The 21381-nt window shown below is 46.5% G+C and overlaps 1 protein-coding gene across 14 annotated transcripts in view; it reads left to right on the forward strand.

Moving 5' to 3' along the window:
• Positions 1-430: 430 nt before the first annotated feature.
• FHOD3 (formin homology 2 domain containing 3) overlaps positions 431-21381 on the forward strand; it is a 482704-nt gene continuing 461753 nt past the window's right edge. For all 14 annotated transcript variants that reach the window (XM_063597250.1, XM_055102327.2, XM_063597253.1 and 11 more), the window contains exon 1: positions 431-759. In XM_063597250.1, coding sequence (XP_063453320.1) covers positions 595-759 — 165 coding nt within the window. In that variant the 5' untranslated portion in view covers positions 431-594. The remainder of the gene's footprint in view (positions 760-21381) is intronic.

The following is a 21381-nucleotide window of genomic DNA, read 5'->3' on the forward strand; positions in this document are numbered from 1 at the left end:
GCCGGCTCCCTGGCCTCCTGGTGCCCTGCCGGGGTATTCCAAATCTGGGCAGCAGAAGCCGGCCGCCGCCGCCTTCATCTGGAAAGGCTTAAGCCTTCTCCGGGTGGGGAAGAAGTCAGAAGGCCGCCTGTTTCCCCGTCCCCCAACCCCCCAACTCCCCAACTCGGTCCTCCAGTCTCCGAGGGGTGCAGCTCGGCCCTGGGCCGCGGGGCGCACGTGCAGCAGAGTCCGGCCGCCGGGCCTCCCCGCCCCGCCTCCGCCGCCGGCCTTTGGCGCAGGGCTGCGGATGCCGCGCGAGCCGTCTCCTTTGCACTTCCCCGGCTGCGGTCCGGTCGTTTGGGGCAGTCCGGCTGGGGGTAGAGGACCCGGAGGAGGGGAGGAGCCGGAGGGAGAGGGGAAGGAGGGGGCCCGCCGGCCCCGCCCCCGCCCCGCCCCCCGCGGCCGGAGCCCGGGCTGCAGCCCGGCGCGCCGGAGCCTGCGAGCCCGCGAGCCAGCGAGCTGCGGCTGCGGCCTCCCCTGCGCGCAGCTACCCGGGCGTCCCGGCCCGCGGCCCCGCTAACCCCGGGGCCCGCGCCCCCGCGGCAGGGATGCATCATGGCCACGCTGGCTTGCCGGGTGCAGTTCTTGGACGACACGGACCCTTTCAACAGCACCAACTTCCCCGAGCCCAGCCGGCCGCCGCTGTTCACGTTCCGCGAGGACCTCGCGCTCGGCACCCAGCTGGCGGGGGTTCATAGGCTGCTGCGGGCGCCGCACAAGGTACGACCCGGCGGGGTGGGCTGGGCCCACTGGACTCAGCCCCCTGCCGCGGTGCGCGCCGGCGTGGGTCCCGGGGCTTCGTGGGCCCCCTGGGCTGGGCTGGGCGCGGCCCGGAGGGACCATCGCTCGAGGGCAAATCCCCCTCCCCGTTAGACAGAAGGGCTCGAGGCACCCGCTGGTTGGCGCAGGACCCTCCGGGGCGGGCGGGAAGGAACAGCTAGAGCCGGGGGCGGGCGTGGCAGAGCAGGTGCGGAGCCGGTCCGAGGCGGGATGGAGAAGGCTCCCCCGAGCCGCGCCGTTAGCTCGGCCGGGTGGGCGGCGTGGGGCTCGGACGCGGGCAGTCGGCCTTGGCACTCGGGCGGGCACCAAGCGGGGCGCGGGAAGGAGCGGAGCGCCGCGAGACTCAGGTCCCTTGGAGAGGAGAGCTCTGAGCGACGGCCGGGACAAAACCTCCCTCAGGCCTCTGGGGCCGCTGCGGGCGGCCACGCGACCCTCGCGACAAAGCACGCTTCCCGGCGACACCGCCTCCTCCTTCCCCCGGGGGCGCCGCCGGGGACGCCGGCCGCACACTGCGATAGCGCTCAGGGTATCCCCCTTTTCTTCTGAGAAGCAGGTGGCCTTGGGAACCTCGGAGGAGCAGTCGCTGTGGGAGGAGGGGCGGGGGCGCGGAGGGGCGGCGCGCTCACAAAGCCTCAGCTTGGCAGCCCGAAATGAGTGTCCCCTGGGAAGAATGGCTGCTCAGTCTACCCGTTAGAGAGGTTGTTTTTTTTTTATTTGTTATTTTTATTTAAATAAAACCTTTTGCAGGAGGATAGGCCTCTTGCAAAGCATTTGTTGCAAAGAGGTGGGTATTGAAAGCTAATCATTTCGTTACCTAGGAAAACCCTTACTCTCACTTAAACAGATTGAATGCAGCTTGCAAAATTACCTTCCCAGTATGTTTTCTGCCTAGGATTCATATCAAAGCTTGGAGATGATTTATTTCTTGAGGGTCGACATTGACACATATTTGGAAGAGATAAGCGTTGATGCCCAAAAGAACAAAATTGATTAAAAAAAAAAATCCTCGGATTTCTGTATGATGTTGACCTGCTTTGCAAGTAGAGGAGGAGGTTGGTTGTGTGAGGAAACTGGTGGACTTTAGCAGTGGTAGTTTCCTCTCTATTAATGTATCAGTGCTTTCCTCCTCTACTTAATTAGTAACGTTTTCAGGAATAAGGAATGGGGCATTTCCATCTCATTCTCTCCTGGTTGGTTCAGGACGGATACAGTCGTGGAAACCTCTCTGGCCACAAAAGCACATTTGATTGGGAGACAGAGGGTCGTCATCATCCAGAGTGATGTATTCCGGATTCAGCTGATCAGAATCACTTTTGTAAATTATTTGGTTCTTCTCAATTAGTTGATTCAGTGAAAAGTTTTCAAAGAGCTTCTTCTACATCATGATTATTCAGGCCACTACGGTCTCTGATTACAGTGATCTTTTGTTGAAACCACCAAAGGCTCATAATTGTGGCCCTGTGACCTTGAAGTGGTTTCCTTGGATTTCAAACCTTATATACATGGGTTGACCTTTCAAGTTGGGAGCTGCAGTATGTTTTCATGTTTCCATGGAACAGCCCCACAGTCTTGATCCTGGTCTGGTAGGAGAAAATCCTGATGCTCCTCCAGTGCCCCCCTCCTCACCCCCAACTAGAAGCCCCAGCAGAGCAGTTGCACTGGCTTGCAGAACTTTCTAAGGTGTCCCTTATGGAATGAACAGAACCAGAAGTGGTTCTACAGAGACCCTTGACCTTTGTTTTGGGGGCCAGCCAGCCTCAGTCTCAGAATCTTTTGCCCGAAGACCCCTGCAGTATATTTAGATGTCTGGCATTGTTTTCCCCATCTACAACAGAGTGAGCAACGGTCTTTATTGATGAGGGTTCTGTAAAGCAGAAGTCAGGGCATTTATGTGCCTGGGTATACATTCATATTGTTAAGATGATACTAATTTCCATCAGAGAATCTTAAAATTGGATGATCCACCTTGATAGAAACAGCTGGAGTTTCAAGCACTTGGCATGTAGTGTATGCCCCACCCAGGCTCTGAATGCATGGTTTCCTTTCATACTACACAGCTCCATAAAGTAGGGGCTTTGATTGTCCCTATTTTAGAGATGAGGAATGTGAGGGAGAGTGACTAAATGACCCACTTTTTGTGCTAGAAGTGGGGAACTGAGATTCAAACCAGCCCTGTGTGACTCAGGGCGTCGGTGCTGTTCTGTTCTGGGAACCAGGTATATGGCTGTGGACAGAAGCCATGCCTCCCGGGCTTCTCTTCCATTAACTGGAGGGGTTCACCCGGTCACCTTCAAGGGCCAAGCACTTTTAGGCCTGGGGACAGGTGAATGTTATAAATGACTAAAAGCCTTGAGGCAGAATTCCTGGCCTGACACAGAGTGCATAGTCAGAAGTGGTAACATATCGTTATCAACTCTGCTGTGAATTAGCTATTGGGGGGTCCGTTGACCTGGGTGAGCTATCATCCCAGGACCCTGCCACCAGTGAGGCTTTTTGGGCCACAGGGCGTGCTTCTTCCAGGTCCCACAGAGCCTGGTATTGACAAGAAGTGGAGTTCTGTGCAGCGAGCGCATTCTCAGTGGTACAAAGAGGGGAGAAACATGAGCGTGGGACAGGCAGACACTCAGAATGCTCTCAGCTCTCCTGCACATTCAAGCCCCTGAGGGAGTCAACTTTTTTTTTTTTCTTTTTCCTTTTTGTGACAGGGTCTCACTCTTGTCACCTAGGCTGGAGTGCAGTGGTGTGATCATGGCTCACTGCAACCTTGACCTCCCTGGGCTCAGGTGATCCCTCCCACCTCAGCCTCCTGTGTTGCTGGGACTATAGGCATGCACCACCACACCTTGCTAATTTTTTTATTTTTTGTAGACATGGGGTTTCACCATGTTACCCAGGCTGGTCTTAAACTCCTGAGCTCAAAGTGATCTGCCCACCTCGGCCTCCCAAAGTTCTGGGATTACAGGTGTGAGCCACCGTGCCTGGCTGGGAGTAAACTTTTGACTGAAGTGGTCACATATACAAAAAAGTGTACAGGGTATAAGTGTGCAGTTGGGTGAATCTTCTTAAAGTAAATGTACCTGTGTAGGCAGCGCTGAGAAGGCCCCCTCAGAGGGTCCTAATTTTTAAAGCTCTCCTAGGGATTCTCCTGTGCTGGCAACCTTTGAACTGGACAACCTGTCAGGCCTTTCCTGGCTGAAACTTGAGTGTGGACATCTTTTCTTAACCTAATGATGTAGTAACTTAGTTCACGTCTGCTCACTCCATTAGAAGTTGAAGTTGTTCATTTAATAAAATTGTCATCTTATGCAAAAATAAGAGATTGTGCTTATTATGCTTTATCATTTTTTATTTCTTAAACTGATACATTATTTTAAAAAACTTCATCTGCTTATAGTAGTTCTAGGGAATATGATTAAATAAACATTAGTTTTCTAACAAAAAGTTCAAATCAGGTGCCATATTCTCATTGGGGAGATGTTCATTTTGATGGTTATATGTTCTAGGTTGGGCTAAGCAAGACATTTAGTTTTTGTTTTGAAATGCTGCAAAAGTAAATGTTTATTTCTGGCTTAATATTTTAAAAGAAAAATGGTAATTATAGGAGTTCTAATTTAGAAAAACCTCTGCAGTAGCATTCATAGAATCATAGTCCTTTTAAAGCTTAAAATGTGTTTGGATTGATTTGTGCTACTGGCATTTAATGATCTAAGGATTCTTTTTTCACTTTGATAGCCAACACTGGAACTGTAGAATATTTTTACAAAACAGTGGTGACTTTTTTAGTGTACATGTTAAAATGACAATTATTACTTAATGATTTAATTCAGGAAATGTTTTGTTGCCCGGAGTGAGCTGGACAGAGTGGAGTTATAATAGCTGTCATGTCCTAGGCATTTGCCTGAGCTGAGAACCATCCTAGAGGGACATCAGCTTACCAAGCCCATGGCCATTCGAGGGCCAAGTACTGATACTGTCGCAGCTCATAGAAGGAGAGAACAAGATTGGAAGGAAGTCACCTGGTCACATGAGTGAGAAGTTCCGAGTTGGCATGTGACAGCAGGTCTAAGCTCTTAAGGACTCCACTTTTGTGTCCTGAATGTTCTCCTTCCAGGCAGCCTGTCCACATTTCAGCGTGCATCCTCTCATTGGATTAGCCTTGAGTGTACTGTGTTCATTCCTTTCTCACTACCCTTGTCTTTGTGGTTGCCTCGCTGCCTCAGCTATCCCATCTGTAAACAGCTGATTGCAGTAAGGATAGAATCTAGCTACTCCAAATGTGAGCTGTGTATCACCTGGGCTGTATTAGAAATGCACACTCAGGTGCTGCCACCGCCCCTCCCCCCCAACCTGCTAAATCAGAACATGTGTTTCACCAAGATGCCCCGGTGATTTTTGGGCACACTGCAGTCTGAACAGCATGGATTACAGGTGATTTAGGTCAGGCTCTCAGTACATGGGGGTTCTCACTGTCTCCCCTGTTCTCAGATAACTTCCCTGAGGGAGAAGACCTGGCTGTTCAGTTCTCTGGTGTTTCCCTCGAAGCTAAGTAGTGCTAAGATAGAATGTGCACTAAGTTGATTGATTGGTGTTAGTTTTAGAACACAAATCCACTGGTATTATTGCACTAATGAATTTCCACCTTAATCCTCTTAAGGGACACATCTGTTTGCTACATTACATTAAGATTTTTAAAAGATGAGATCATTAGTAAACTTGGAAAGTGTGTTGTGTCATAGTATCTTAGGACAACACTGTTTTAAGAATGTTGTATGAACAGCTAAGAGTGTCTCCATGTAAGCAGAGTCAAATCTGACTCCACTGTAATTAGCTCAGTTGGTTGGAGCCTCGCTATTGAGATCAGGATCATGGGATTGAACCCTTCATGGGTCAGTTGGCTTTGTTTCATGCATGGCCACAGACCATATCGGTAACCTAGCCAGACATCCAGCAGGTGCTGTCATGGCCTCTTGCAAGGATCTGGGTTGGAATAGACTGGCATCAATCTTTGGGAAGGAAGGGGCTGCTATGTCATGAACTTATGCTGGAGGCTGCACTGTAGGTCTCCATGTATAGCTTTATTTATCCTCACAACAACTCTAGCAGGCAGGCAGATGAGGAATCCCCAATTAACAGATGGGGAAACTGAGGCACAGGAGGTTAAGCAGGTTGCCTAAGGCTATACTGTGTTTAAGTGAAGGAGCTAAGATTTAAGGTCATCTTTTTTTTTTCCTCCAAATCCTATTGTTAACTCTGTCCCATTATTAGAAAATCAGCAAAGCCCATGCTCTCTGTGCAGATGGGGGTGGGGTAGGGTTGACTGCATTGCCTTTGCATGCAGCTGCCTGTCACAGTGCTGTGATTTAAGTGGTTGTGCTCTGGCAAGTCCTCCCAGGGTTGATGCTCTGTGTCTATGCGTTTTGTCCTCGGACTCCAACCTGAGTCCCTCTGGAAAACAACAGGACTGCCATTGCCCTCCCGCTCTGGACTCTGAAATGTTAGTTCTTAATAGTGTCGACTTTAAAATGGATTAACATGCTGAGGCCAACTCAGGAACAGCCCTCCCCCACCCTCCTTTTCTCTCCATATTTTATCTCTCTCTGACGATGATACTTTTGAACACTTGGGAACTTTTCTGTCTTCAGAGGACAGTAATCACCTGCTCCAGGCAACCTCCACACCTCATCTCTCAATGACACTGCTGTTGCCTGTGGCTGGCTTAGAGGCATAGCTGGGTCCTCCTCTGCTGGCCATTTTCAGAATCTTGGGTTTGTCAGCATCTGCTCCATTAGAGAGACAATCAGAAGATTTTTGAGGGTGAAGGGGGAGCTGGGGGACTGTTTCTGAGCTTTGTTCTGAACTAAGTTAGAAAGAGTGGGGAAAATTAAGTTACAGTGAATGTTAAGCTTTGCCAATCAGCGCAATCCAGATTGTGAGAAATTACAGTTTCTCCAACAAATAAATTGCAAAAGAAAGAAAAAGGTGGAAGGAAACCTTAGATGAAAAGAGATTAAAGAGATACATCAACCAAAGGTAATATGTGGCTGTGATTGAATGCTGATTCAAATACATTATAAAATAAATATTTGAGATCACTTGAACATTTGAGCAGTGATATTTAATATTAAAATTATTAACTTTAAAGTGTGATAATAGTATTGTGGTTAGGTTTAAGTAACAGTTTATGGCTTTCAGAGATACATACTGAAATTATATGATGTCTAGAATTTGCTTCAGAATAATTCCAGATAAGAGACAAGTAGGTGAGTCAATATATGGATGGAACAGGATAGACTGTGAGTTAAAGTTGGATTATAGGTATGTGGGGAGGGCTCATGATACTACTTTCTATACTTGTGCATATACTGAAATATTTTAATAAAAGAGCTAAAAAATTAGGTTACAATTCCAATAGTCCCCTTGGGATCAGAGCTCTTTCATTAAGTGTTACTGTATGATCTGAGTGTGTTTTCTATGGCTGAGATGGCTAACCATCAGTGGATTTTTTTTTTCATACCTCCATTGATACTTTTATTCCCACCCTGATTGTTGTGTTCTCCTTAGAATCTTAGAAAAACAAGTGTAGGGCATCTGTCTTTTTATGTTCAGGGTGTCTTTCTAGGCTCAATCAATTCCCATGATGAAGTAAACAATTGTCAGTTACATAAACTATTAGCTTAGTAAGCGAAATGCTAAGGTAGAGATATTATACCTGTGGTTTCAGTATATGCTCCTAAATTTTTATTACTAAACTGTGAAGTTGCTAAGGCTATAATAAGTGATACCAATATATAAAGGCACTCAGTTTCCTAAGGCTGTTGATGCCCATGACATGCCTGCATAGCCACACTGGGGTGTTGTCTAGTTCCCAGTGAGCCAGCTCTGCATCCGCCTTCAGTATGCCTCAGAAGAGGTTCTCAGTTTACAGTGAATGGCAGTGATGCTTTAATGTACATGAAAATGTAAGTTGTATACCTTGGCACCCTTATAATTACAGTCAACATTGATTTTCTATGGGCAGATAAACTTATTTATGAATTAACTGTTAAGGAGGGAGGAAGATCAATTATTTTTTGAAAAAAAATTACCACCAATCTGCAAAATATATACCCAAAAGTTTCTCTGTTTTTAGAGACACATAGTAACAAATGGAATCTACATTGTATCTATTTACAAACTGGAAACATCCAACTCCTCTTCACCAGTTAGTTTTGTAATCTAGATATTAAAATGTTAGACTCCAAGGAAAAATGTTTAGAGTTTAATGTTAGAAAAGAAAATCTTAAAATTTTTGATCAACTTGAAAAAAGGGAAAATGTTAAACAACTTGCAGTTCAATATAGAAAGGTATTCCTAGACTTGGCAAAAATGAAACAAATTAGTTTCTCGTTGAATATCTTTAACATTCTTGAAGAAGAGAAAACCAAGAAGGAAACTTCTGTGGTGCTGAGATGCCTCATCATGCACTGATTTTTATAGCAGAGAATGAAATGCCAGAGCTGTAACCAGAGTGTGTGGGACAAGCCCAAGATTTTTTTAAGTTCTCAGAATAGAAGATAACCAAGGCATCTTCTGACTGCTTGATCAGAGCCAAAGAGTGGCTTGGGGTGTATAGCAAGTGAATTGATGGGCAAACACTACCAGCTTGCATGGCTGGACACTGACAGGCTGGAGACTGTGAGTAGTGGGGTGGTCCTTGGGGGAGAAAACGAGGAGGAGGGTCCCTCTGGCTAAACCAGAGCCACACACAGCCTGCAGCCAATCACTGACCACAATTTTGACTAAAGAAGTTTATACCAATTGCATTTTATATCACTTTAAGAATTGTTTGGTTTTATTTATGATTTGAGGTCACCTTCTTCAACCCTCCCAGAGTCAATGAAAATGAGCATGTGGTGACACTGGGGTTGAGACAAGTCATTGATAGAATACTGTCCCCCTCCTCTGTCTGTAGTGTGATTAAATGAAAGCAAAATGAAATATTGTTAAGGGTGCTACACCCTAGAAACCTAGCTTTTAACCCTTCTGAACAATAAGGAGGAAACTTATTTCTGGGAGTCTTAGTGGCTGTGGTCCTCTGATTTCATGACATATGTGCTTGCAGCTGGAAGGGCATGGGCGCTGGAGCCCCTGGGAGAGCAGCCAACAGAGAGGACATTTGCAGTGTCCAAGTGGTGGAGAGTGTGGAGGGCTCGGAGCACAGTCTACAGTGGCCCCTCTGAGATGCCTCACTCCCACAGCCTCGAGTGTGTTTCTGGGCTCTGGGCTCCATTGTCTGTCTAAGGGTTTGTGTGCTGACATTGCACTGTCTTACTCACTGTAGTTTACAGTAGGTCTTGATGATGTCTGGTGGGGTGGAGGCTTCCTGCTTGCCTTAGAACATAGCCATTAATGGAAAGAGAGGAAAAGTTAGAACCAGATATGTTCCATTCAGTGATCTTAACATAGAGAAACAGGCTAGGCAACCAACTTGTGTGACCAGCCAAAGAGGAAAGAGACATTTAAAAAATAAGAGTCAGGTCATATCACTCCTCTGCTCCAAACCTCCCTTAGCCCTCTTGCCATTCAGGGCAAACTCCAAAGTCCTCGAGTAGTTGGTCCACTTCTCCATGAAGGCAGAGTTTTTTGTTTTGTTTTTGTTTTTTTAAAATCTGTTTTGTTTACTGGTGCAGCCCAAGAGCCTAGAACAGCGTCTGGCATATAGTGAGTGTACAGTAAATATTTACTGAGTGAGAGGATAACCGTGATTTAGAGTTAGAAGGGAGGAAGAATAGTCTGCTCATCCCAGCCATTTCCTTGCAGAAGTCCCTTGTGTAAAGCCTCTGCTAGGAGCACCTCCTGACTTCTTCATGTATCATAGTGACCAGTTGCCCTCCGGCCTTGGAGTGTAGCCTTTCCCATTTTTGAGCTTTATTTTTTATTTTTCTGAGACGGAGTCTTGCTCTGTCGCCCAGGCTGGCATGCAGTGGCACAGTCTCGGTTCACTGCAACCTCCACTTTCCAGGTTCAAGCAATTCCCCTGCCTCAGCCTCCCAAGTAGCTGGGATTACAGGCATGCGCCACCATGCCTGGCTAATTTTTGTATTTTTAGTAGAGATGGGGTTTCACCATGTTGGCCAGGGTGGTCTCGAACTCCTGACCTCGTAATCTGCCCGCGTCAGCCTCCCAAAGTGCTGGGATTACAGGCATGAGCCACTGTGCCTGGCCTGAGCTTTATTTTTTAGAAGTCCATTTTTCCCTAATTTGTATTTGGAGAGATGGTCCTCATATCTCCACAGATGGGGATGGACATGGCCCTTGAAAATTAATTGGTTGTGCCCAAGAGGATGGAAATAGGGTGGATAAGCCACAAGAACCATGACCCCAGGGTTTGGTCATGGAGTGATCTGTGACCTACAACCTGCAGATAGTGTCTACGGGGGCTGCTGGAAGTGCCACACCTGTTACCTTCCCCTGTGGTGGCAGAAGTAAAGAGCTGTTTTATGCCCATGAGAAAGCTGTGTAATGTGGACTGTTTTTATTACTCAGATCAGTATGTGTTTATTGATGTGCATGTGTCTTGTACTCTAAAGTATCTTCACACTGTAGTTCCATGCAGCTGTCCACTTAAACTGTGTGTGTGGGTGGACTCAGGATGACTTTGCTGGAGAGAGGTTACTACTGACAAAGCTAGACTCAGGGAAGGAAAGACTAACAAACAAGGATTTCTCCCTTATACAACAAAGCATCTGTTCCTGTCACAGAATGAACACATGGATACATTTGGAGACTACAGAAAAGCACATTGAAGAAATACAAATCACTTTTCTCATCACCCAAAGGGAACCACTCTTAACACTTTTGTGTCTTGCCAGAATTTTAACATCTATTCATAATAATATCTGAATACTTTCCCAAGTCATTAAATATTCTTGGAGCACATCATCTTTAATGACAGTTTGGTAATCCAGTCTATGTATGTACCATGATCCATGTAACCATTGTTCCCAAGTTCCATGAGGGAAAGTGCTCTTTCTTCTTGAATGTTAAATTTGTCCATGCTTGGTACTTAATACATATTCGTAAAATGAATGCATGAATGATTGAACTATTGGAGGTTTAGGTAGTTGCCAATAAGGAAAATACAGATAGTGCTATAATACATACTTGCAGAAAAATAAATCTTTTTTCTCATATTTGATTACTTCCTTAAGACGAATTCTCAATGTTTAGTTGCTGAGTTGAAGGATAAAGATTTCATCTTGGATAGAAGCAGTTACCCTCATTTTAAGCATTGGAGGTAGCTGGAAAGATGGTCTCTAAATCCATTTGGGGCAGGTGAAGAGCCAGGCCAAGTTATGAAGCCCAGCTCCAACCTGACTTCTTCCTTTCTTTGTGCAGCTGGTATCACCTCCAAGACTGACACTTGAACTCAGAATACCACCAGGTGGGATTCAGAGATGATTGTTAAAACCGTGAATAAATTACGTGTATGTATCCCATTGTCTCTACCCATTTTGAAGAACAAAACTTATTCTAGGCTTTCCTGGCCATCCCCCAGACACACCCGGGCTGTGCACTGAGCACCTTCGGACCCAGGACACTGTGGGTCTCACTTCATCCTGTGGCTGCGTCTCTCCACCAGATGTAAAGCCCCAGTAGCAGGAAGCACATTAACTTACCTTTCATTTCAGAGTTCCTAGGACAGGGTCTGTTACATAGTAAGCCCCAACAAATATTTTTTTGAATATTTGCAAGAATGTTAAATGGAAAAAGTGCAATATATGTTAATATACATGATGATTGCAGCAATAGGAAAGTGTCTGTAGGGTGGAGCCTTAGCCTTCAGATCCCTAATCTGTCGCCATGATTTGTGGATGTTATAACTCCTCCCCCACACTGTAGGTGAGTGTGGTAGAACCAACTCTTCAATGTATCAAAAACTTGTTTCTGGCCTCCCTACTGAGTCCCTGCTAGATCCTCCAACAGGAAAGTACAGCTTGCAAGGAAGCCTCATGTTGGCAAGAGAAGGCACGCTGTCCTGGATGGTGTGGACATGCCTGGAGGCTCTCGTGGGTGGGGTGGGTATTGGGGTCTTCTCTTATGGAGGGAGACCAGGCCAGACTTAAGGCCTGCAGTTCACGATGGGGAAGTACCAGCTCGTGAGCCGGGCGCTCTCACCTGTACTGTTCCTAAGCCTTGTTTTCTGTTCCTGCCCATGCTGAGCCGAGGGGAAGAGCATTGTGAGCTTGTGTGAGGGGGAGGGTCCCTGAGGCAAGTGTGGCCACAGTGGCTGCAGCAGCTCTGATTAATGGGAAATTCCAAGAGGAAGGTAGACCTGGGGAGAAAGGAGTGGTGGCTGCAGAGTCCAACTGCCCTTCTTGCCAAACACGGAGATTCTGCCTTTTGCCAACCGTGGAGGCTCTGGGTAGGAGATCTTATTTCAGGTGATGGCGCTCACCTTGGAGGGATCTGTTACTCATTCCCATATCAGATCATAGCTTCAGGCTGCAGGAGGACTCAGGCAGGCTCCTGACCGCAGCTTCCGTGAATCACCAGACACCGGCAGTCCGGGAGCAGCTAGCGTCTGAGCTGCCAGTGCCCGGAAGTGGGAGAGGTTATCCAGTCTTCCTGCTGCTCCTCCATCCAAGCTCAGCAGCACCATGTGCCTGGGAGCAGGGAAAGGAGAGCTGTTGGGCAGTTCTGTCCAGAACAATAGTCAAGGATACGAGTGGTTTTTTGTTCCCAGAACTGAGTGCATTTTTGTGGACAGTGATTCATTACAGAATACGCCAGTACTAGAACCACAGCATGTCTGTGCAGTTTACCAGGCACTGGGACATAGGTTAGCCTGGCTGATCCTCACACGACCCTGAAAGAGGGCAAGTGGGGCATTTGGACCTCCATCTCAAAGGTGAGAAAATGAAAATCAGTTGGTTCATGACCAATGCACTGTAACCACCCCTCACAGGGTGAAAAATGAACTCAGCACATGGCTTCTGTTGTTCTGCCCGGCTCCCTGTCTCCATCTGTCAGAGATAAGCCTGAAGGATGTGTGTTGACACCCAAAGAAGTGTGCAGAGTGAACAGAGTCAGAGAAAAATGTAAGCTGAGTTGACATGACATTAAATGGAACAAGTTGGTGCTTAGTTTTACACAGGCTGGGGAGTAGAGCTTGGCTATGTGGGAAGCTTTATTTCTATCAATGCTACTGATCCCAGGAATGTGAAAATGATATCCTTTATTATGATGATGGACTGGGGCAGTAAGGCATAAACATAATGCAAAGTGAAGTAACAACTGAAGGCAGCATATGACTCATGTCAAAGTGTGACATAGGCCTGTGGGGCTATAGAAATGTCAACTTGGGGCCGGGTGCAGTGGCTTATACCTGTAATCCCACCACTTTGGGAGGTTGAGGTGGGTGGATCACCTGAGGTCAGGAGTTTGGGACCAGCCTGGCCAACATGGCGAAACCCCATCTCTACTAAAAAGTACAAAAATTAGCTGGGCATGGTGGTGGGTGCCCGTAATTCCAATTACTCAGGAGGCTGAGGCAGGAGAATTGCTTGAACCTGGGAGGTGGAGGTTGCAGTGAACCGAGATCGTGCCACTGCATTCCAGCCTGAGCAACAAGAGTGAGACTCCATCTCAAAAAAAAAAAAAAAAAAAAAAAAAAAAAGAAATGTCAACTTGGGAAAAATCCACGTGGACTGCATGGCCTGGAAAGCCTCGTGGAGAAGGAGGGTGGGGTTTCAGTAGGTGAAAGGGAGGTAAAGGGCACCTGGTACAGGTGAGACACGGGATATGGGAGTCAGGATCAGGCTCCAAGGCTCTGGGTGGGTGAAGATAGCCCCCTGGAGGGATGTGGCCTGCAGCAGTGGGCCCGGGGCTAAGCTAATATTATGGGGTTGACTGGGGAGCAGGGGCTGTTGTCAATGACCACAAACTGAATAAAAAATTATTTTCATTTCATGTAATAGAAACATGACAGAAAAGGAAAGGAAGAGGAAAGACAGACAGGAAGAAAATAATTACAAAAAAGATGACAGAAAGAGAATTGGGGCAAAGAAGAAAGGAGATGGATGGATGGGGAGTCACTGAAAGGCCACCTGTGTAGATAGCATGGGAGGAGGAAAGGAGACAGGGACAAGCCTCAGGATGTGTCTGGGCAGGGAGGGTGGGGACCCCTGCTGTTCATAGTCCCAGCCACTGCTAATTCCTGGTGAGCTGATTATCAAGTGTTAGCCAGTGAGGGCTTACGATGTGACCCTTTCTGGGAGCTTTCTCTCCTTCCTCCCTTTCACAGATGTTCTTGGGTGTCTGCTTGATGTCAGATTCTGTTGGTCCACAGAGTAACACAAATAAATGACACCAAGGGCTGGCAAAATGGTGCTGGGCTCCATGTCAGACAGACCTGAGCTCCGTGTTTCTAATGAAATCTTCAGACAGTACCACCTCCCTCATGGGCTGTTGTGGACAAACACAAGGTCCTCATATTTTTTGTATGTCACAGGAGCATGCGTGGCCTCCAGCCCCAGGTGCCATGTGCAATGGTGAGCCATGTTCCTTTCCCAGCATTGTAGTCCCTTCCCTGCAGCTGTGCTATGAGATCTCCTCTTACCATCCCACACCTGCACCCCCACCACAGTGTCCCCACTCCCAACGTGGATCCTCACCTTTGACTGCAAAGACTAAGCAGACCACTCAGATGCAGCCCTGGCCCCTGCCTGCCTCAACCTCCACCTGCACCCACGTGCCCTGCTGTGCCCTCTTTGCTGATGGGGAGAGGGGGGACAGGTGTGCCCCTTCTTCTGGCAATGCCAGCCCTTTTCCACTGTGTCTTCACCCTCTCCTTCCCTCTGAGATCCTCCCATTAGCATTTAGGTGGGCTAAAGCCTCTTTTGTCCTGAAAGTCCCTCTTCCCTGGCCCTGGGCCCAGCTGTCCTTCTTCCGCCCTTCAACCCTCAAGCCTCTCAGACCTGTCTAAGCCCCACTGTCTTACCTTCCCCCTGTCCTGTACCCTCCCAGTTCCTGTCACTACTGCAATAAAACTACTCTTGCTAAGGTACTTGTCTTTAAATCTAGTAGACACTTTTCCATTCTTGACTTATAGAATCTCATAGCAGCAATTGCTGTTTCTGATGGTCGCCTTTGAGGAATGCTTGCCATTCTGTTTGATGGTGCGGTATTCACCTGCCCTCTCTAGTCCTTCTCAATCCTTCTGCTGCCTCTGGCTTTTTGAATGTTGGCCTTTCTCAGGTTTCTGTCCAAAGACCACACCTCCTCCTCACAGTCACCCTCTTTGTCCTGGATGGCTTTGAGGGCTTTCTGATGACCCTCTAGAGCTGACCCCTGGCTCAGCTCTCTCTGGGCTCTGAGGCCAAATACCCAGCTGCCCTTTGAACAGCTCCTCCCGGACGTCCCAACAGGCATTGAACCTGCCCCGCATCTAGATCAGATCTTGTCATCTTCCCACAGACCCATACTGCCTCAGCGAGGAGCATTGGCAGCCAGTTGCCCAAACCAACTGAGAACCTCTCCCTAGCAGCAATCCCCGCTCTGTCAGAATCACGTTCTGTTGATTATCCTGCCTCTTGGAGTCTACCTGCTTCTCCCTCTGGTCCATGTGTCATCCATGGCATATGGAAAGTGCTCAATAAATATTTATTGAATGAATGGAAAATAAGTTAATGTTTGAGAAAGTGTCAGTCACATGGGGATTGCTCAGAAAATGTGGGTGCCTATATTAGTTATCTATGGCTATGAATAAATCACCCCAAACGTAGTGGCTTCAAACAATCATATTTATTATCTCTCACAGTTTCCTTGGGCCATGAATTTGAAGGCAGTTCCTTGGGTGGTTCTGGCTCAGGGTCTGTCATGAGGGTGTAGCTGGATCATGGCCGGCCCTGGTATCATCTCAGATTTCTTCAGTCATATGGCCAGTGCCTGGGCTGGGAAGTGCCAATAGCTGGGAGCTCCTTGGGTGTCTCTCTTCATATGTCAATGGTCTCTCCCCAGGGTCTCTCTAGTATGGTGTCCTCAGGGTAGGTGGACTTCTTATGTGGCAGCTCCAGGCTCCAAAGTGAGAGGTCCAGGCGGGTGCTGCTCTCCCTATCTAGCCACATGCTCTGGCTGTACTCTACTTGTTAGAAGTGAATCACCAGGGCTGGCCCTCATTCAAGGGCAAGAGGGAATTAGATATCATTGTTTTATGGAAGAATTGCCAAAGAATTTGTGAACTTAAAAAAAACCTTCATATTTGGTAAAATTCACTTTTATTTTTGGTGCACAGTCCTATGAGTTTTCATATATGCATAAGTTTTTGTGACTGCCACCACTAACAGGACACAGAACAATTCCAGGAACCTAAAGAATTATCTTGGGCCACCCTTTTGTAGTTGTGCATTCTCAGAGGCCACTGATCTGTTTTCTTTCCCTGTAGTTTTGCTTTTTCCAGAATGCTATATGAATAGAATCATTTCGTGTGTAGCCTTTTGAGACTGGCTTCTTCACTCTGCACAGTGCCCTTCAGATCCAAGTTGTTGGGTGCTTCAGGAGTTCCTGCCTTTTGATTGCAGAGCAGTTTCCCCTGGTATGGATATCCCACAGTTTGTTCATCCATTCACTCACTGAAAGACACCTGGGTTGTTTCTGGTTTTTGGTGATTATGAATAAAGCTGCTCTAAACATTTGCATAGAGATTTTGTGTGAACCTAAGTTTTCATTTTTCTGTGATAAATACTTAGATTCTTTATTCAGCAGATAATTACCTGGCTCTCTCCTTAGCAGGGCAGTCAGGAGGTTTCTTATTTGGCAAGTTATCCTTTGTCCGAATAATTTGTCTTTTTTTTTTGAGACAGAGTTGCACTCTGTTGCCCAGGCTGGAGTGCGGTGGCATGATCATGGTCACTGCAGCCTCGACCTCCTAGGCTCAAGTGATCCTCCAGCCTCAGTCTCCTGAGTAGCTGGGGCTGCAGGCATGAGCCACTGCACCTGGCCTGTCAGAAGAATTTGTTATTCGGGTCTCTGAACTTCAGAATGTAAGCACTTTTTAAAACACTGCCCACAAAAAAGATCATTCATTTAGATATCTTGTTTGTTCTTAATTCTTATGCCTCCCAAAGCCCTGTTGTGGATGAATTGTGAGGCAAAGTACTGGCGTCCCCTGCCTCATGGCCTCATCATCCTGGGCTCTGACGTCACCCTGGCTCAAAACCCTCATTTCACAACTTTACACCGGGACAACGCCTGTGACAGAGCTGTGTGAGAATCACTTCTCAATCCCCATGGAATACAAATCACCAGCCATTTTATCAATTAGCAAAATGGTGTAAACAAGCAAAGCAGCAAGTGGCACTAGAGAAATTAGAGTGTGAAAGGTGCGCTGTGATCATTGCACACAGAGGTGATGTGAGCAGTAATGGAGGAATGCAGCCGAGTACATGTGGCTTTCTCTGTCACGTCAGAGAATAGAGCTTTAGAGGAGGAGGTGGTAGGAACAATGGGAGGGGAACAGATATTTAAGAAGTTCAGGGGCTAGAGTATTAGATGTCTGGTTTTTGAATGAGTTTTATCTTCTCTTTGCTGAGGGCAAGTAAGGGTCCTAAGGTTGCCAAGGCCTCCAGATGGCCCTCCAAGGAGCCCCCTCATCAGGGCATCTTATACTTTCAGTGTGTGCAGCCTGGGGACCTGCCTCAAATGAAAAACCAGAGTCCATCTTTCAGCTCTGTTTCTATTCTGCCTCCTTGTCTAGGGATCCTGACTTTCCTTAGAATATTAGAGTACATTAGGTCAAGGCCTAAGTGGGGGAGATCTATGTGGTTCTCCAAGTGCCTTTAAAAATCGAGGATGTTAGCACTTGCATTCCTGAGGAACACACAAGGAAGTTAAATGTGCAATCACGCTTGACGTCCGAGGAAGTCTTTCACTGACTCACAGAGCAGAACTCTGTGAGTTCTGATTCTAAGTCAAGTTCTCTGCAGAGCACTTGGAAATCAGAAAAGAATAAAGCATGGGCCTCGTCTCCAGGAACTGATAGGCCATGATGGTGTCAGGCTGGCCTGGTCTCTTAGCCTACTCTCCTAATAGGCGTCACTTTATTTCTATGAAAAATGCACTCAGAGTTCCACATAGTCGATTCATATTGAACTTTTGAAAGATACCTGTGCATAATGTGGGGACTGTGCTTTTGCAGGAAATTGTGACTGGCTTATGTTTAGTGAGTTTCATTAGAAACTAGTTTACATGGAGATGTTTAGGGCATTGACCTCAGTCTCTCTTCATTTCCAGGCCTTTCCTGGCCTCAGCCTGCCTCCTTGGCCACCCAAGAGCTCTGGATCCCAGATTTGCTCCCTGTGACCAAAGTCTTTCTCCTCTGATATGACACCCTCACCTCGAGACTCTTGATTCTCTTATTCCACCCAGTGTACAGAAGTTTTTATCAGGTTCCCTTTTGGATGAAACTGGGGGGCTCCTGCAGAGGGCATGTGGGGGTTAAGGGGTCCTGGGGGGCTCTGGAACATCTTGAGATTTTGAATATTGCTTGTAACATTAGAGTTTGTGAACAGTGCTTTGGTTAAAGGCCTGGCCTCACAGCAGCAATGAGGGAGCACTTAGATCAAAGCCCAGAACCTGTGTGCTCACATGCCCACCATGTGAATTCCTCTGGCAGCCTGCCTTGCACCAGACTGGGGGAGAGAACCCCAGATCTGTGATGTCCTAGTGAACCGCAGCAGTGCCGAGTACTCAGGCAGACACCCCATTATGTCTGCTCACAGACCCGACTTTTGAAAATGTAATTTTGGTTACCTGATTGGTGTCTGTGACTCCTGCTTGGTGCGCCCTCATGAGTGCTGTGATTTGCTAGGCCCTGAAGTGGCAGCTCTCTGCCCGCTGCTGCCACTGCACGCACCGTTCTGTGGCTGAGACAGCCATGAGTAAGACCAGAGCTAATCCTCGGGGAGTGGGAGGGGAGAAGGAGGGGTGGCCCCGGGCCTGAGATTTCTTTGTGTCTCAGGGCTCTGGTATCTTTAAGCCTCTTTTCTTCCCCCACTTTCTCGGAGAGCCATTGCTCTCATTAAAAAAAAAAAAAAAGTTCCTTGACCCACCTGGTCCCTAAAGCAGAACGTACCAGCTCCATTAAATTAACATATGTAGTTCTGCAAAGTCTAAACAGTTTAAATTTCATTATTCTAGGCAGTATTTGTCAGGTTGCCAAAGCAGGGGAAATCTGTGAGGGGACAAGGAGAAGTTTAGCCCCATGCATGCCCAGGATGGTACTTTGCTTCTGCCTCCTGGGGTGTGTAGGGGAGAAAACTGGAGCTCCTCTAGAGGGTCTACCACATTTCACCAGCATTTGTTCACCAGCAAAAAGGGCATTGCCCAAATTCTACTGCATGAGTCACTGGGGTTAAAAATCCTTCAGATGGATAGCGAGGTCACCTCTTGTCCTTTTGAGCTGTCTATATATATTCCAAAATATATCTTGGTCATTTTGATTGGTCATTATTGATTGAAGGGCCTTTGGTGTTACTAATGTTTTAATAGTTTCCGATCAGTTTATTTAGGGCTCAGAGTAATCTGTAACTTGAGGATGGACCCGATTAGGCAAACTGTAAGAGCCCACCCCAGCGCCTGCTGTTCTGCAGCTCTGTTCCTTTTAGGAGTGGGCTTCATTTTTTTTTTTCTTTATATTATACTTTAAGTTCTGGGGTACATGTACACAATGTGCAGGTTTGTTACATAGGTATACATGTGCCATGTTGGTTTGCTGCACCCATCAACTCATCATTTACATTAGGTATTTCTCCTAATGCTATCCCTCCCACAGCCCCCCCACCCCCTGACAGGCCCCAGTGTGTGATGTTCCCCTCCCTGTGTCCATGTGTACTCATTGTTCAGCTCCCACTTATGAGTGAGAACATGCGGTGTTTGGTTTTCTGTCCTTGTGATAGTTTGCTGAGAATGATGGTTTCCAGCTTCATCCATGTCCCTGCAAAGGACATGAACTCATCCTTTTTTATGGCTGCATAGTATTCCATTGTGTATATGTGCCACATTTTCTTTATCTAGTCTATTATTGATGGACATTTGGGTTGGTTCCAAGTCTTTGCTATTGTGAATAGTGCCACAATAAACATACATGTGCATGTGTCTTTATAGTAGCATGATTTATAATCCTTTGCGTATATACCCAGTAATGGGATCACTGGGTCAAATGGTATTTCTGGTTCTAGATCCTTGAGGAATTGCCACACTGTCTTCCACAATGGTTGAACTAATTTACACTCCCAGCAACAGAGTAAAAGTGTTCCTATTTCTCCACATCCTCTCTAGCATCTGTTGTTTCCTGACTTTTTAATGATTGCCATTCTAACCGGCATGAGTTATGATTTGCATTGTGGTTTTGATTTGCATTTTTCTAATGACCAGTGATGATGAGCATTTTTTCATATGTCTGTTGGCTGCATAAATGTCTTCTTCTGAGAATTATCTGTTCATATCCTTTGCCCACTTTTTGATGGGGTTGTTTGTTTTTTTTCTTGTAAATCTTGTTTAAGTTCTTTGTAGATTCTGGATATTAGCCCTTTGTCAGATGGATAGATTGCAAAAATTTTCTCCCATTCTGTAGGTTGCCTGCGCACTTTGCTGATAGTTTCTTTTGCTGTGCAGAAGCTCTTTAGTTTAATTAGATCCCATTTGTCAATTTTGGCTTTTGCTGCCATTGCTTTTGATGTTTTAGTCATGAAGTCTTTGCCCATACCTATATCCTGAATGGTATTGCCTAGGTTTTCTTCTAGGGTTTTTATGGTTTTAGGCCTCACATTTAAGTCTTTAATCCATCTTGAGTTAATTTTTGTATAAGGTATAAGGAAAGGATCCAGTTTCAGCTTTCTACATATGGCTAGCCAGTTTTCCCAGCACCATTTATTAAATAGAGAATCCTTTCCCCATTTCTTGTTTTTGTCAGGTTTGTCAAAGATCAGATTGTGGATGTGTGGTGTTATTTCTGAGGCCTCTGTTCTGTTCCGTTGGTCTATGTATCTGTTTTGTTACCAGTACCATGCTGTTTTGGTTACTATAGCCTTGTAGTATAGTTTGAAGTCAGGTAGCGTGATGCCTCCAGCTTTGTTCTTTTTGCTTAGGATTGTCTTGGCTAGGCAGGCTCTTTTTTTGGTTCCGATGAAATTTAAAGTAGTTTTTTTCCCAATTCTGTGAAGAAAGTCCTTGGTAGCTTGATGGGGATGGCACTGAATCTATAAATTACTTTGGGCAGTACAACCATTTTCAGGATATTGATTCTTCCTATACATGAGCATGGAATGTTCTTCCATTTGTTTGTGTACTCTTTTATTTCATTGAGCAGTGGTTTGTACTCCTCCTTGAAGAGGTCCTTCACATCCCTTGTAAGTTGGATTCCTAGGTATTGTATTCTCTTTGTAGTAATTGTGAATGGGAGTTCACACATGATTTGGCTCTCTGTTTGTCTATTGTTGGTGTATAGGAATGCTTGTGAATTTTGCACATTGATTTTGTATCCTGAGACTTTGCTGAAGTTGTTTATCAGCTTAAGGAGATTTT

Source organism: Pan paniscus, chromosome 17 (assembly GCF_029289425.2).
Source record: "Pan paniscus chromosome 17, NHGRI_mPanPan1-v2.0_pri, whole genome shotgun sequence".
NCBI classification, from domain to species: Eukaryota; Metazoa; Chordata; class Mammalia; order Primates; family Hominidae; genus Pan; species Pan paniscus.